The sequence below is a fragment of the Prionailurus viverrinus genome, unplaced genomic scaffold, assembly GCF_022837055.1.
Source record: "Prionailurus viverrinus isolate Anna unplaced genomic scaffold, UM_Priviv_1.0 scaffold_50, whole genome shotgun sequence".
Lineage (NCBI taxonomy): Eukaryota > Metazoa > Chordata > Mammalia > Carnivora > Felidae > Prionailurus > Prionailurus viverrinus.
In genome coordinates this window covers 203,830-221,390 of record NW_025927613.1, presented here as the reverse complement: position 1 = coordinate 221,390, position 17,561 = coordinate 203,830, and the positions used below count along the sequence as shown (strand labels likewise).

At 40.8% G+C, this 17,561-nt stretch overlaps 1 protein-coding gene across 2 annotated transcripts; it reads left to right on the top strand.

Moving 5' to 3' along the window:
* Positions 1 to 38: 38 nt before the first annotated feature.
* On the top strand, positions 39 to 9,476 carry LCE7A (late cornified envelope 7A). 2 transcript variants are annotated; one of them, XM_047848044.1, is made up of 2 exons: positions 39 to 136; positions 8,937 to 9,476. In XM_047848044.1, the coding sequence occupies exon 2, from the start codon at positions 8,958 to 8,960 to the stop codon at positions 9,267 to 9,269; it is 312 nt and encodes a 103-aa protein (XP_047704000.1). In that variant the 5' UTR covers positions 39 to 136; positions 8,937 to 8,957; the 3' UTR covers positions 9,270 to 9,476. The 2 variants fall into 2 exon arrangements, with proteins under 2 accessions (XP_047704000.1, XP_047704001.1); XM_047848045.1 differs by lacking the exon at positions 39 to 136 and adding an exon at positions 3,095 to 3,141.
* The last annotated feature ends 8,085 nt before the right edge of the window (positions 9,477 to 17,561 follow it).

Below are 17,561 nucleotides of genomic sequence, written 5' to 3'. Positions count from 1 at the left end.
AAGCTCTGTCACTATAGGCTGTGGGCCCTTACTTTCTTGGAAGATTTAGAAGTATTTTTTTTGGGATCAGTGTCTATAGGAAGAAGACAGGCAAAGTGACCTCAGTCTTCATCCCTTCCTATCTTAAGACTAAAAGGTATTGTTTGATGGTGACATTTGTAAACACAAGACACATTTTAGCTATTGCCCCACTCACTGAAGTCAGCTGAGGGGCCAGGGTAGAGCCTGGGGTTGAAAGAGGCATTATAGCCTATATGTATAGCCTATATGTAGGTCTTAACATTTGTTACATAGTAGAAGGATCCTTACAACTATTAAGGATGATAACTCATCATGTCACCCAGGATCTAGTGTGATCTGACAGCTCCAAGCACAGAGCTCTCTCATGATTATGACAGGGAACAAGATAAAAACCACAGCAGCAAACACTCATTTCACAAATGGAGACCCTGAGGCCTAGAGAAGGCAAATGACTCATGCCTCAGTGTCAGGACCAGGCCCGTGCTCCAGGGACAACCTACTACTTCAATCCAAGGGAGTTTTCTGCAGTTGGATATATGAGAGAAAAGAGGGGCTATAATACCATTACCAGATGATCTTTGTGTATGCTCCCCACCAGTGCCACAGGAACAAGACTCAGAAGCTGGGAAATACCCAGGACTTCAGTCAATAATGATCATACTTACATTGTAACTACAGCTTACAGAACACCTACTCAGTGCTGGGCAGGGTGTTGGTTTCCTTGGTCATAAACATTTGTTTTAACCACCATATTATATATAGTAGGCCTATGTCTGTAGCCCACACTATACAGATAAGGGAGGGTGATTGACTTTTGAGGCCACCTCATGGAAGTGATGGGAATGTGTCATGCTGAGTTAGTCTTGTCCTCTCTCTTTTACACACTAATTGGGATGGCTTGAGACCAATGGGACCAGGTCATTGAACATGGGTCATGACTGTTCCCTCCACCCCAAGAGAAGCAAAAGCAACATTAGTCCTTGAACAAGCCAGGTATAAATCCCATTGCCTTTGGAAGAACCATGAATCCTCTCTCAGTGATTTTTGCCAGGGTCAGACCCATATGTCTGCTTGCCCACTGGGATTCTGGCTTATAGGAAGATTGTTCAAAGGTCTGACTACTCTTGCAAAAGGAAGATCCTTGTTTTCTGTTCTTTCATCACTTGGGAATTAGCTTGATAAGAATCTGAATTTCATGCATGCCAAGGCTGGTCTCACCCTTCTATTAAGGGGCACACCTAAGACAAACAGGAATCTATAGCATGCTTGACTCCTCAAGTAGGCAGGATGGTTAGGAAGTGCTTCAATTGATAAGAACAGAATCCAGGAATACATGGGCTGTGTCCAGACTCAACTCAGCCAAGTAAAAACCCTTTGTCTACAAGGGACAAGGGATGTCACTTGCGTCCATCTCTAATCTTTGCATTAAACTTGTAGCCTGGACATTCATCATGGACTTCATCTTCTTGAGTAACTAAATCATAACACCTAAGTTCACTTGAGCTGAGTGATCTTTCTAAAATGTAAATCTTATCAGGTTCTTCTGTTGCTTAAATGGTCAGGGATGCCCAGATTGTCTTGGTCAAACCATTTAAAGCAGCATGATACTGTTTTCAAATTAAATTGAATGTACAACTGGGGCGCCTGGGTGGCTCAGTCGGTTGAGTGTCCAACTTCGGCTTAGGCCATGATCTCGCAGTTCGTCAGTTCAAGCCCCACATCGGGCTCTGTGCTGACAGCTCAGAGCCTGGGGCCTGCTTCGGATTCTGTGTCTCCCTCTCTCTCTTCCCCTTCCCCCCTCATGCTCTGTCTCTCAAAAATGAATAAATTTAAAAAAATAAATTGAATTATACCTTCAATATATAAAGCAGGTACAGGTATAATTACTCTGCAACGGGGGTAAGTCAGAAGCCCAGAGTGTTTTCTGCTCATGATCCCCATCCCAGGCAGTTCAATTAGTCAGGAACTAAGTATTTGTGATATTTTAATTTTTGTGACTCAAAAAGTTTAGGGACCCCCATGTGATGATGGGACATGATGTTGAGGAAAGGAAAGAAATTAAAATGTATTTCCAAACTACTATCTGTAGAACGTTATCTGCATTATCACAGTACAATAGCTTTCTGAGGTTATTACTAATCCCATTATACAGATTTAAAAAAAGATGAATCTCAAAAAAATATTAAATAACATACCCATGGTCAAGATGCCAGTGCTCCGATTCCAAGACTGATCTTCCAGCTTCCATGACATGTAAAGACATGGAGCTGATGCAATAGACAACGGAGGAGGCAGGGAACAAGTTTGGAAGGGCAGCAACACAGATCAACTCACTCTACCCAGAAGTGTGGCTCTTGGAAGAGTTGATGTTTGAACATCCTTGGCAACAGGGTTCCAAGCAGTATAATTTAGAAGCCATTGATCTATAGGCTAAAGTATATAACCCAACAAGTAAAACTCTTGATGTTCTGGGCCCTTCATTTCTTTCTACCCAGCTAGTGCCCAATACTATGCTCTTACCAAATATTATGGCCCATCTGTTTCCAGAAACGATTATGCCCCTACACATCTCCATGCCTATGCCTGTGCTTCTCTTCCTCTATCTAGAATACCAGTTCCTCTCACTTCCTGACTAGTGCTCACTTTCTTTCTGGGCCACAGTCTTTTTTAATCTGTAAAGTGGGGTTAACATTAAGAAACTCATAGAGCTGATATATTGTGATAATTCAAATAACATGTTTGATGGTTTGAGAATAAATTTTAATTCCCAGTATTTCCCTTTATTATCCCACTTGCATCTTAAGACAAAGAAGAATCTTAATCTTCTCTGAATTCACAAAACCCTGCACATAACCATCACTCAGTAAATAAATGTCTTTAAAGTGATATTTGCAAAGTTACTATAAGAAAGGAATTTCTGTTAGGATAAATAATTTTCTTCATTGAACCAGTGGTTCATTGGTGGTATTGAGTCAATCCAATAGAACAATGTTTTACAACCTTTGGAAATTATTTGCAATATTTTAGTGGGGGCCATGCATGGAAGGAACATAACTTTGCCTATCCCTGCTGATCAGGACTTCAAGAGCTCACATTTGCAACTAGGAGAAGAGCAATTAGGTGAGTCACATATATACATAATTCTCTGCTTTGGTACAACCAGACAAGAAGTTAAGTAAGGAATTTGTCTGATAAGTGGGATGAACTAACTAGACTATATGAAGTTGCTATCTCATATAACAACTTCATACACCTTCCAATATTCCACATCACCATATACACACTAGCCTTCATCTTTCTCCTTTTCATTGAGTTCACTTCCACATTGATCCCAGGTAAAATATGTTCAGGGAAAAGAGAAAAACAGGAAAGGCAGCACTTGGAGGTCTGATGCTCATAAGTGCAAATATAGGCTTGGTGATGTACTTAGATAATCTGATCCAGTCTCCTCTGAAACCCAGAGGCAGTAGCAGAGCCAGGACCAGAGCCCTGATCCACTGCAAAATTCTTGCAGCTTGTCAGTATGGGTAACTCCACCCTGGGAGTATCTCCCACACCTGCTACATGTGCCTGTCCTCCCAAGTACACCTCTTTCAAGGTGTGAAAGGAGGCAGACCCTTGTCTCAAACACAAATAACTCATTAATTCATTCAACAAATATTATTTTTTATTTAAATTCTAGTTGGCTAACATACAGTGCAATATTGGTTTCAGGAGATCTCAGTGATTCATCCCTTACATAAAACACCCAGTACTCATCACAATAAGTGCCCTCCTTAATACCTATCATCCATCTAACCCATCTCTCACCCACTTCCTCCATCAACACACAGTTCGTTCTCTATCATTAAGAGTCTCTTGTTGTTTGTTTCCCTCTCTTCTCTTCCCCCAACCTTCCCATGCGTTCATCTGTTTTGTTTCTTAAATTTCACATATGAGTGAAATCATATGGTGTTTGTCTATCTATGATTGGCTTATTTTGCTTAGCATAATACATTCTAGCTCCAACCACATTGTTGCAAATGGCAAGATTTTATTCTTTTTCATGGTTGAGTGATATTCCATTACACACACACACACATCACATCTTTTTATTTTTTTTTTTTCAATATATGAAGTTTATTGTCAAATTGGTTTCCATACAACACCCAGTGCTCATCCCAAAAGGTGCCCTCCTCAATACCCATCACCCACCTTCCCCTCCCTCCCACCCCCCATCAACCCTCAGTTTGTTCTCAGTTTTTAAGAGTCTCTTATGCTTTGGCTCTCTCCCACTCTAACCTCTTTTTTTTTTTCCTTCCCCTCCCCCATGGGTTTCTGTTAAGTTTCTCAGGATCCACATAAGAGTGAAAACATATGGTATCTGTCTTTCTCTGTATGGCTCATTTCACCTAGCATCACACTCTCCAGTTCCATCCACGTTGCTACAAAGGGCCATGTTTCATTCTTTCTCATTGCCCTGTAGTACTCCATTGTGTATATAAACCACAATTTCTTTATTCATTCATCACTTGATGGACATTTAGGCTCTTTCCATAATTTGGCTATTGTTGAGAGTGCTGCTATAAACATTGGGGTACAAGTGCCCCTATGCATCAGTACTCCTGTATCCCTTGGGTAAATTCCTAGCAGTGCTATTGCTGGGTCATAGGGTAGATCTATTTTTAATTTTCTGAGGAACCTCCACACTGTTTTCCAGAGTGGCTGCACCTATTTGCATTCCCACCAACAGTGCAAGAGGGTTCCCGTTTCTCCACATCCTCTCCAGCATCTATAGTCTCCCGATTTGTTCATTTTGGCCACTCTGACTGGCGTGAGGTGATATCTGAGTGTGGTTTTGATTTGTATTTCCCTGATGAGGAGCGATGTTGAGCATCTTTTCATGTGCCTGTTGGCCATCTGGATGTCTTCTTTAGACAAGTGTGTATTCATGTTTTCTGCCCATTTCTTCACTGGGTTATTTGTTTTTTGGGTGTGGAGTTTGGTGAGCTCTTTATAGATTTTGTATGCTAGCCCTTTGTCCGATATGTCATTTGCAAATATCTTTTCCCATTCCGTTGATTGCCTTTTAGTTTTGTTGGCTGTTTCCTTTTTAGCTTTGTTGGCTGTGCAGAAGCTTTTTATCTTCATAAGGTCCCAGTAATTCATTTTTGCTTTTAATTCCCTTGCCCTTGGGGATGTGTCGAGTAAGAGATTGCTATGGCTGAGGTCAGAGAGGTTTTTTCCTGCTTTCTCCTCTAGGGTTTTGATGGTTTCCTGTCTCACATTCAGGTCCTTCATCCATTTTGAGTTTATTTTTGTGAATGGTGTGAGAAAGTGGTCTAGTTTCAATCTTCTGCATGTTGCTGTCCAGTTCTCCCAGCACCCTTTGTTAAAGAGATTGTCTTTTTTCCATTGGATGTTCTTTCCTGCTTTGTCAAAGATGAGTTGGCCATACGTTTGTGGGTCTAGTTCTGGGGTTTCTATTCTATTCCATTGGTCTATGTGTCTGTTTTTGTGCCAATACCATGCTGTCTTGATGATGACAGCTTTGTAGTAGAGGCTAAAGTCTGGGAATGTGATGCCTCCTGCTTTGGTCTTCTTCTTCAAAATTACTTTGGCTATTCGAGGCCTTTTGTGGTTCCATATGAATTTTAGGATTGCTTGTTCTAGTTTCGAGAAGAATGCTGGTGCAATTTTGATTGGGATTGCATTGAATGTATAGATAGCTTTGGGTAGTATTGACATTTTAACAATATTTATTCTTCCAATCCATGAGCAGGGAATGTCTTTCCATTTCTTTATAGCTTCTTCAATTACCTTCATAAGCTTTCTATAGTTTTCAGCATACAGATCTTTTACATCTTTGGTTAGATTTATTCCTAGGTATGTTATGCTTCTTGGTGCAATTGTGAATGGGATCAGTTTCTTTATTTGTCTTTCTGTTGCTTCATTGTTAGTGTATAAGAATGCAACTGATTTCTGTACATTGATTTTGTATCCTGCAACTTTGCTGAATTCATGTATCAGTTCTAGCAGACTTTTGGTGGAGTCTATCAGATTTTCCACGTATAGTATCATGTCATCTGCAAAAAGTGAAAGCTTGACTTCATCTTTGCCAATTTTGATGCCTTTGATTTCCTTTTGTTGTCTGATTGCTGATGTTAGCACTTCCAACACTATGTTAAACAATAGCGGTGAAAGTGGACATCTCTGTCGTGTTCCTGATCTCAGGGAAAAAGCTCTCAGTTTTTCCCCATTGAGGATGATGTTAGCTGTGGGCTTTTCATAAATGGCTTTTATGATCTTTAAGTATGTTCCTTCTATCCCGACTTTCTCGAGGGTTTTTATTAAGAAACGTTGCTGAATTTTGTCAAAGGCCTTTTCTGCATCGATTGACAAGATCATATGGTTCTTATCTTTTCTTTTATTAATGTGATGTATCACATTGATTGATTTGTGAATGTTGAACCAGCCTTGCATCCCAGGAATGAATCCCATTTGATCATGGTGAATAATTCTTTTTATATGCTGTTGACATCACATCTTTTTTTAAAAAAAATGTTTATTTATTTATTTTGAGAGACACAAAGAGCATGGTTAGGGGAGGGACAGAGAGAGAGGGAGAGAGAATGCCAAGCAGACTCCACATGGTCAGCACAGAGCCTGACTCAGGGTTCAATCCCACAAATCTTGAGATCATGACTTGTGCCAAATTCAAGAGTTGGACACTCAATTGACTGAGCCAGCCAGGCACCCCAATACCACATCTTCTTTATACATTCATCAGTTGATGGACATTTAGTCTCTCTCCATAGTTTGGCATTCAACAAATATTTGTTGAGCACTTACAATATGTCAGGCACTGTGCAAGCGCTGAGGAACATGGAGATTTCATTCTATCCAGGATGAGTGATACTGAAAAATAAATACAAGAATGGTGTTATAGGAGTATAGGGCATCATGACAACATTTCACAGGAAAAACTAATATGACTGAGTCTGAACACACAAGGACCCAGACCAAAGTAGCAGGGACAGTATTTAGAAAGGAAAAGAGGCCATATCTCTTCTAACAAGGAGATCATAAAGGATGACTATAGGCATAAGATTGAAGACCCAATAGTGGGAAGCTGAAGTGTCTTACATTTGACAACTACTGTCTGACCCTTGGAGTAGAGACAGTATCATCTGTCTAGAGGTAACAGTGAATATTTTGGAGGTTCATAGAGGAGAAAAGGCATGATGTGTGTGTGTGGAGTGAACACAGAGAAGTATATAGAATCACCAAGCAGTGTTTGGGGCCCAGCATAAGTGGATGGTCATGATCTTATGATGATGCCAACCTGCAAAGAGTCTGTTTTGATTTTGTTTTTGTTTTTATAGCAGCTAAGCATAGCATGAAGGTTTCAGCCAGGGTTGGTGTCTTGTCAGTCAAGTGCATTAATAAGCCAAAAGACCAAGAACATTTATTATATTGGTGATAGAGTGGTTAAAATAATAAACTAAGGAAAGCAAATGAGTGGAGAGTGGCATGAAGAAGAAGGATCTGGTGGGCAGAGAGGTAGTAGATTCTAGTGGACATGACCAAGCAGGTTCAAAAGAAGGGACTGAGGTCAAAGGCAGGGGTGCCTGGCTCCCAGTTCAGACACTGCACAACTTTGAACATATCCTTTGCCCTCTCTGGTGCTCAGTTCCTCATCTATGTGTGTATTGTAGGTACAAGACTGAAATCCTTTCCAACTGGGCCTTTCTATGATGCTACATTGTTGGTTGATGTCTTATGCACCCTGGGATCTGAATCAGATACACTAAGCCCTCAGTAGTGACCCAGGGGTGCTAAGATTATTGGCTTCAAACTGATAATAGAATCAACAGAAACTCCCATCTATGTCCTAGATTGATCCAACAATAATGGCCTTAGATTTTCATCTAAAGCTTGCATTAGATTCCTGCAGAAACACTAAGTTCAATCCCCAAGGGTGGCCATTGTAAATGCCCTTGTAAATCATGATCTTATTATCTTTATGGAAATACTTCTAAGTTTTATAGAGGGAAGGGATGTTCTGGAAAAATACTCATGAGAATCCAGTAGTGATCCAGAGTGATAAAGTGGTAGAATGACAGAGCCACAGGAATGTGGGAAGTTGCCATCATAACCACCTGGTTGGGAAGAGCTTTCATATTATCATGGCTCATTCTCTTGAGTTGAGTGCAGGATGTGTATAAAAGGCCTCAGACCATACTGTCTCCTCACTTCCCCTGACCTATCCATTGCTTGCCTGACATTGGGAAGCAAGGTAAGTGTCCTTACTCATCGGATGGCAGTTTGGGAATGGCTGGAATTGCCACACCATAGCTGAATGGGACAAGCCACCCTAGGCTGGAGAGAATGGAAACTAACTGGTAATTTCAGGAAGATCAGGCTCACAGAAATCATCAGATGGCTCAGAAGCAGCAATCCCAGAAGGGATGAGTGTTAATTGAGATTGGGGTCAGGTGGGGGAAGCTAGTTTTTAGGACAAGAGACATACATAGGGCTGAAAAGTAGAACTGAAGGCCAAGCCCATGATGTAAGAAAGATTAAAAAAAAAAAATAGGAGGTGAAGAAAACATGTGGTATAACCATGGACTCAGGCTAACCACGTGGTTTCTGGAATGCATAAATTAGAATATATTATAAAAACAAGGTAATACTTTGGAAAGTACCCAAGTTGCTGCCTCAGAAGTCAAGAGTCTTGGGAGAATCAGGTCAGTAGAAGTTACTGACCCCTGGCCTGATTTTTCCTATGCCTGGAAAGTGGGGCTTCTCTGTTATAAAGATATGGATCCAGGAGTCATAGAATCAGTTATAGAACTTCAGAATCTGGAGAAAAATACTGATGCAAATTAAGTTTATAGTCACTGAACTTTCAAAACCTTTGCATTGCTTTTCAGAGTAACTGAACTTTTCCCAAGATGTCCAGCCAGCAAACCCAGCAGAAGTGTCAGCTCCCTGCCAAGTGTCTTCCCAAGTGTCCACCGAAGTGCCTCGCTCAGGCCCCTCAGGCCCCACAGGCCCTGGCTCCCTGCCCAGTTCCCTGCCCCCCACCTGTCCCCTCCTGCTGTGTCCACAGTTGCTGTACCACTGGCTTCGGAAGCTGCTGCTCTCTGGGGTCTCATCGGTTTCCGGATGTCTGTCTAGGCCCACTTCAGCCTTCCAACTGCTGGGAGAGGGAGTCCTCTGGGTGTTCCAGTTGTTGCCATGGATTTGGGGGCTGCAGCTTTTGATGAGCTTCGGTTCATCCATAGCCAAGGCTGAGCCTGGAGTTGACGACGTTCCTCACTCGCACCTTGTTCTCATTCTCCTCCTGAACTAAGATGCCTAGATGTGTACTTAAAGAATTCCTCTTTTTGCTAAAAACCTCAGACCTCTTGGCCTTGGCTCTTTCCTACATCAATACCTGAATGCTACAAAAAACTCTGCTTCCCACAGCGTTATCAACATGTAAAAATAAAGCCTATCTTTCCTGGCACCCTGAGCTCTTTAGTGTTTGTTGATGCCCCCATCCTCAGTTCTGGGGAGCCCCTATTAACCTGGATTCTTCAAGCAGACTCCAGAATGAGCCAGCTATATATCGGAAATTCCCACCAAGGGAGGTCCCAGACATGGGCCGTCTGAGAGTGCTGTGGAAAAGAAAGATCCAGAGGGGAGCAATGGGGTACTCCCAAAACCTGAGTGACCCTGTTCCACTGATGTTGCTGCCACCATCCATGAGGTTTCTTCCTATTCATTAGGGACACTATGATCCCCAGCCCTGAAATTCAGCCTCCAGACTCTTTTGACTTGAGGGAATCTCATCCTTAAGAAAGAAGTGGCACAGGGAGACTTGTTTTCAGACCTTGGTTCAAAAACCCATGACAAATACTCTCCTTGAACATATCTACCTGACTGAGTCCCTCACTACTTCTCGTCACCCAGGAACTGGAGTCTACACAGTGACACAGCACAATTCTTCTGAGACACTTTTGCTGTGTACCCTTTGTGATTTCTTTTCTCTTTGTATTCAATGGGACAAATGGTATGGATTTGGGGCAAGTTCTCAATATACTGTCCTTTTTAACCCAGCAGTCAGCATAGGCAACAGCAATGTTCATGCCCATCCTCCAGGACTAGGCTTCTTAGCCACAGGATCGAGACACTGGTGTCTTGGGGCAGTGGAAGACAAAGGGATGGAACTATGGTCAGTGCCCCTATGGTCAGAAGTTGCACATAATCCACATCTTATATCAACCAAGCCACAGCTATGTGAACATCTGGGCTCATGTGGTGGAGTGAGTCTGACACCTGAATGCCATCCCCTAGGTATGCTGTAGAAGAGAGATTGAGGGCAACTGCTCCAGGCCATCCTCTTGGACCAAAATAAATTATTAGAGGTCATGGCATTGGAAGTCATGCGGCATTCAGGTCACTGAAAGCCACATTCTTTTACATCCCAATCAACCTTCAGTCTGAGAAAGGAAATTGCTTGATCAGTGGTTTTCAACCTCTGACAAAAGCAACAGTAGGCATCCAGAAAGATGTTTCAGAGGTTCTTGAGATGTCTTTGAGAGAGAAACTGTGTGTGTGTTCATTTATTTAAAATTCTGTGATAATATTTAGCAGGCTTACTCAAAAGTGTTAAATAACCAATGATAAATGGTAACATCTTGGAGGTCATCAGGATATCCAGGCAATCTGGGCCATTAGCATAATTAGCATATGTCAGAGTAAAAATGTAACAAATTAGGGTGCACTTAAGGTCTTAGTCATATTTATTGATTTAATGGGAAATATCTTTTTTCAACATTCTAGCTTCATTCTTTGAAATAATATTTTCAAACTCAAACTCACTCCTTAGCTCTAGAGGAAGTGCAAGTGATCTGATGGGAGGTTGTGAGAGCCTTTCCTCGTGTGTACACTTCTTTGCTGTGCTTGTTGGTAGCTGGGGGAGTGTATCTGTAGACCAGATTCTGTCCCAATCCAGGTCCCAGGTCTTAGACTTTGGAATAAATATTATGGCTTCCATTTTGACCATGGTACAAGTTACATTCTTCAATGCTTTACTGACCATCTGTCTTTTTTTTTTAATTTTTTTTAAGGTTTTTATTTATTTTTGGGACAGAGAGAGACAGAGCATGAACGGGGGAGGGGCAGAGAGAGAGGGAGACACAGAATCGGAAACAGGCTCCAGGCTCTGAGCCATCAGCCCAGAGCCCAACGCGGGGCTCGAACTCCCGGACCGCGAGATCGTGACCTGGCTGAAGTCGGACGCTTAACGGACTGCGCCACCCAGGCGTCCCACTGACCATCTGTCTTACACCTAAATCTCTCTCAATTGATTCAGAGTTTGGAGAATAAAGGAATGTGATTAATTAGTCCAGATGCATCAGTGTCTTATGGTAAGGTATCTTAAGAACTAGTAAACAAGTCATATGACCTATGTAATAATATAATGCTAAAGCTAATCTGAGTACTGTGTAAGTTTTCTTATCTGGCTATATTTATAAAAACTTATTTTAAATAAAGATAAAATAATTTTACAAATGGATCATTGATTAAACAGAAAAAAAACTAAAGAGTAATCACTGCTGTGCCCAAGAGAATGTTCAGGCTTAAAATAAGACACGTTATATAGTACTGGTACCACATGATTTTCAACTAACAATAACTACATTAATTATAGCATACAAAATTAATGCCATCAGCCCAAAATTTGATCTTAACATACCTTAAAGTAGCACGTTATAATTATGTTTATTGTCATCAGGATTCATCATTTAAGGTGGTTAGGAATAAGGTAATTGGTCTGACATGTTTAATGCAGTGAAATTTCACAAGATCGTTTCTGCCAGCTACTTCCTGACAATTATAATTTTGCTATAAAGTATAACATATATTCACTTGAAATAGCTAACGTTAAAAGTACAGATAAATTTAAATCTGGATGAGTGCCTGGGGGCTCAGTTGGTTAAGCATCCGACTTTGGCTCAGGTCATGATCTCACAATTCGTGAGTTTGACCCCCACATAAGGCTCTGTGCTGACAGCTCGGATTCTGTGTCTCCCTCTCTCTCTGCTCCTGCCCTGCTCACACTCTGTTTCTCTCTCTCTCTCTCTTGAAAATAAATAAACATTAAAAAAATTTAATAAAAAAATTAAGAAAAATTTAAATCTGGCAATGAAAACTCATTTATATTATATCAAAAGTGGATCCCCACATTTTACAGGAGAGAAAAACATATACCACTATAGAATAGCTTGTTAAAAAATCACATACAATTGACACTGTAATGTGGATGTTTATGACTGACTAATTTAGAATTACAGTTGGAACATTTGCTCATAAAGAAGTTCAGAAATATTCCAGTATGACATCAACCACACTTTGTGAATTACCTTAAAGGTTCAGATCATGAGATATTTATAACAAAGCTCAAGAAGAGTATAGCTAAGAATCTTTCCATTTTGCTTATTTTGTTACCGTATATTTAGGCAAGTAAATATAAAGATGATTACACATACTTAACAGAAGAAAACAACTTTATATATTGAGATTGGATTTTTAACACATTATTAAATACATAGGGAAAATGTGATGTTTTACATACTGATATTGCAAAGGCAAAAGGCAAGAAAAATTGCACGAACTGTGCTTTGTATAGACACTATTGCTAATATATATTGAAGTACTTGTGTGTGGTGTGAAAAATAAATGGATTTAATAAGATGCCGAGATATTGAAAGACAAGATCTGATAACCATTCATAAAAATTGGCTTTAACTTGACAGATTTCTAATAGTATTTGTATGAAATGAGAAGAAATGGCATTTATGTTTTTATATCACTGATCATTGCCAATACAGAGTCAACCTCCTGGTGTAGATATTTTAAATGCAATAAGAAATTACCATTTTGTTTGTTGTCAAACATCATAATGGTCGTCGAAGATCTCATAAATACATCATGGTTGCCTCAGTTGCCAAATTTTTCTGATTAGCTTAATAAACTGAAAAAGCTCAACATATACGGTATTGCAATGTAACTGTGTTTAAAACAGAAAATCAGATACAAACAATGAAATGAGAGGGTTTTTTTTCCAAATTTTAATTCCAGTGTAGTTAACATACCATGTTATATTCGTTTCAGGTGTACAATATAGTGATTCAACAATTCTATACATTACTCAGTGCTTCTCAAGATAAATGTACTCTTAATGAAATGAAAGCTTTTGACTCAACATAGAAGAAAGTAAATTCAAGTTTTTAAACATTGAATTGTTAGTAATTCATTAAATAAATATTTATTAAGCACCTACTGTGTGCCAGGCATTAATCTAGCAGTTGAGGATATAGCTATAAACAGAAAGAAAATAGTCCCTGCGCTCATGGAACCCAGAGTCTAGTGGCGGAAGCAGATAATAACTGCACAGTGGAAAACAATATATTAGATGCTACTAAGTGGAATGGAGGAAGAATAAAGGAAGGTTGGGGGCACAGAGAATTCTGGGGGGGAGGCAGTTGATACAGTATGGTCAGGGAATACCTGTGTGATAAAGTCTTCTTATCAGGAAGCAAAGAATTGAACCACACGAATATCTAGAGTGATAGCATTTTAGGCAGCAGGAACAATGAATACAAAGTTTGGGCAGAAACACGCTAGATTCTAGCTGGAGGGAGGGAGTGGGTGTCTGGGTAGGGGTAGGATCATAGAGATAACTTATATTCTGTTATGATGTGTTCACAAAATTTTCCTTTTATAATAAATGGAATGGGCATGCATCAGAAGGTTTGGGGTGGAGGTGTGCCATTACCTGACTTACATTTAAAAGTATAATTTTGGCTGTTTTGTTAAGAATAAACTATAGAGATTAAGGGCAGGTCAGGGTGCCCATAGAGAAGGCCACCACAACAATCAAGGCAAGAGCTAACAATGGTGTGGACAGAATATTTGTGTTGGAAGTGATGGGAAGTTTTCAGACTCTGGACATATTTGAAGACTTAAGCAACAGGATTGCTGAAGAGATATGAGCATGTATGACAAAAAGGAGTCAGAGAATGTTTCATCTTGTCAGCAGGAAGGATGGAGTTACTTTCTTTTTGAGAGAGAAAGAGAGAGAGTGCATGTGAGTGAGTAGGGGTGAGGCAGAGGGAGAGAGAGAGAGAATCTTAAGCAAGCTTCATGCTCAGTGAAGAGCTGGACATGGGACTCAGTCCCACAACCCTGAGATCATGACTGAGTCAAAATCAAGAGTCAACTGACTGAGCCACCCAGGCACCCCGCCCCAACTTTTTTAGGATGGAAATACTTTTAAAGAGATAAGGAAGACTTTAGGAAAAATGGATTCAGTGTGTTTATTTGTTTGTTTTGATGGTTGATACAGGATGGTAACACCTGGAGAGAGAAGAGAACATCTTTAATGAGTAGGCCTCAGGATGCTCCAATGCCTAGAAATCAGGGACATGAGAACTGACTGTTGAGGGAAAGTGAGGCAGAGTGGTCAGTGAAGAGTACGGGACCAAAACAGGGTGGTGGCCAAACAACCAGGCAGAGGAAGCACTTCCAGAAAGAGTGCCTACCCCAGCCAGATGCTGCTGCTGGTGCCAGCCTCATCCATTGTATCTGGCAACAGGGAGATCAGCAGGACCTATATAAGGGCATTTGGTGGAAATTGTAAGGATGCAAGCTGGGTGGCTAGGTTGAAAGAACTGGAAATGAGAATTATGAGCAGTTTTATGGTACATAAAACAGGAAACAGAGTGTTGACTTGAAGTGGATGTCAGATTGAGGGAGAGAGTCAGAGACAGAGACAGATTTTTGTAAAGAATATATATGTATATGTACATATATGCAATATTTTTACATGATGATGGGAATAATACAGTATAGGAGAGAGGATGACTGCCAGTAAGATACTCTTGGGTAGATGAGAGAGGTGGGATCCAGGGCATCTGGGGTGGAACAGACCTCAGAGTGGAGTAGTGGGCAGTTCCTGCATGGGAGCAGGAAGGAAAACAATATTACCATGTAGGTACAAATTGCAGGTATGTTAGCAGACAAGAGCATGTCAATATTCTCTTCTGATTGCTTCTATTTTCTCCATGAAACAGAAAGTATGTTCATCCACTGAAAGGGAGGACAAGAAAGTAAGTGCCAGGAGTTTGAGGAGAGCTGGGATGTGGGCTGAGTTGTCCAGGGCAGTGACAGAGTGAACAGACTTGAGACCTGCAGTGAGATTATCATGTACACTCATGATCACGTTCATGAAGTTGAAATGAAATCAATTTGGTACGGCTGTGTGTTTCTATGTAGTCACTCTGTGGTTTGTGGTTGCTGAGAGCCAGACAGAGCCAGCTTCATGGTTTTGCTAGTAGAGTTCAATGAACAGAAGAAAGAAGAGCAAGAGAGGCATGGATTAATCCAGTGGATGACAACAACACATGGGGTTTACACTGGGAAAGAAGAGAAATGAAGATATGAAGCAATAATGCCAAGTCAAGGTGATAGAGTATCAATGCACTGTGGGGTCAAAACCTCTCTCAGTTGAGATCCTGGAGGAAACCAGTCAGAAACACAGCAGGTGAGTGGTTTGAATGAGATACTGTGGAGAGGTTGCCATTGTTAATAAGGATGAAGTTTAAAGTGGTAGAAGTGGGAATGGATAAAAGGTAGGGTGAAGGACAAACCATTTAGAGGTGCAGAGGTCAAGGGATTATGAAGCAAATCATCAAGGAAATCATTTTTGTGAACATTAAAATCACCAAGGGTCACAACAGGAATAGTGTGGGATAGAGTAAATGTGGGCTAAGTGTTAAATGACAAGTGGGAATCCAGCCATCCTGTGGGAAAGACAGCCATCCTGTGGGAAAACTGTGGAGGATCCAGGTTTTAGTGAAAACAAGAAGGTGGAGGGGAGGAGTAAAAATGGTGGGGGAGTAGGAGAACCCCAAACATCATCCCTCGAACACAGCTAGATAGTTAATCATTTTGAACACCTAAGAAATCAATCAGAAGTCTGTGAGAACAAAAACTGCAAGTCTACAAGTAGAAAAGAGACCATGTTTCAAAAGGTAGAGGGTGTGGAGAGTTGACTTGGGGGAGACAAAGCTGCAGTGAAGGCAGCAGGGAGGGAGCACTGTTTATGGAGGCTACCACAAAGTATTATAAGTAGAACACAAAATCTGAACTTTTAGAAGTCTGCTACTGTGGGGGGATGTGCCTGGCTTACAGGTGCTCAGGAGACAAAGCAGGGAGGAATCCCAGGAGTGGCAGCATGGTCTGAGTTGCAAGAAGGATAGGTGGTGCCAACATGCTGCACTGTTCCCACGCAGAGGAGTGGAGACACTGGCTGAGAGCAGCAAGCTGAGGCTTTCTGCTCTGTTTTACCATAAACTCTGAACTGCTGTGTGATTATGTGACCACTTTCCTGGCATGGGCTGGCAAGGCAAAATCACGGTGAGACTGTCGCCCAGAGGAACAGTGCAGGTCCATCCCATGAGAGTCCCTAAAATTTGAAGTTTTGAACTCAGTTGCACACCTGAGGAAAAAAAAAAAAAAAAAACACCTCAGACCCAGGCAGTGTGAACGCAGGGTTCTCATGGAAACCAGGCAGGGACACAAAAGGGGTGACTGATTGCTCTTCTGCGAGGGTACTCTGAAGACTGAGGAGGCATGGTCTTTCAACTCTGGGGCTAGAGAGTGGAGTGCTGCCATATTCATCCTGCTCATCAGGAGTAAAAGACTTCAGGGAGCAAAACAGCGCCACCTAGTGGAGGCTAGAGCCGCTTACACCAAGCCCTGCACCCCTGAGCCCTGGAGGCGCGTTTCTACTCCAGCAAGTCTACCTAAGAAACAGTGCAACAGACCTCTCCCCAGAAGACCAGCACAACTCACTGACACCAAGTCTACACACCACTGAGTGCTGCAAAACTTCAGCTCTGGAGGAAATAGGATCTAGCTTCTTTTTTTCCTTTTATTCTTTATTTTTTATTATTATTTTCTCATTTATTTCCTTACTTTTTTCAATTATTTTTAATTTTTATTATTTCTAATTTATATATATAATTTATATATTATATACATATGTATATTATACATTTGCTTTTTGTTTATTTTCATTTAATTTTTTTTTCATTTTTGGATCTAGATTCTTTTAACAAGCTGAACAAAACACACAGGATCTAGGGGCTTTTTTGTTTGTTTTCTTTGTGTCTTTCTTTCTTTCTTTCTTTCTTTCTTTCTTTCTTTCTTTCCTTCTCTTTCTTCTTTTATTTTCTGGACAAAATGATGAGATAGAGAAATTCACCACAAAAGAAAGAACAGGAAGTAGAACCCTTAGACAGGGATTTAATCAATACAGATATAAGTAAGATGGCTGAACTAGAATTTAAAACAATGATTATGAGGATACTAGCTGGGCTTGAAAAAAGCATAGAAGACACTAGAGAATCCCTTTCTACAGAGATAAAAAAACTAAAATCTAGTCAGGCCAAAATTGAAATGCTATAACTGACATGCTAACCCAACTGGATACCATAAAAATG

Bases quoted from the DNA above. Each gene is read 5' to 3' on its own strand.
- LCE7A (XM_047848044.1), top strand. From the start codon at position 8,958: ATGTCCAGCCAGCAAACCCAGCAGAAGTGTCAGCTCCCTGCCAAGTGT.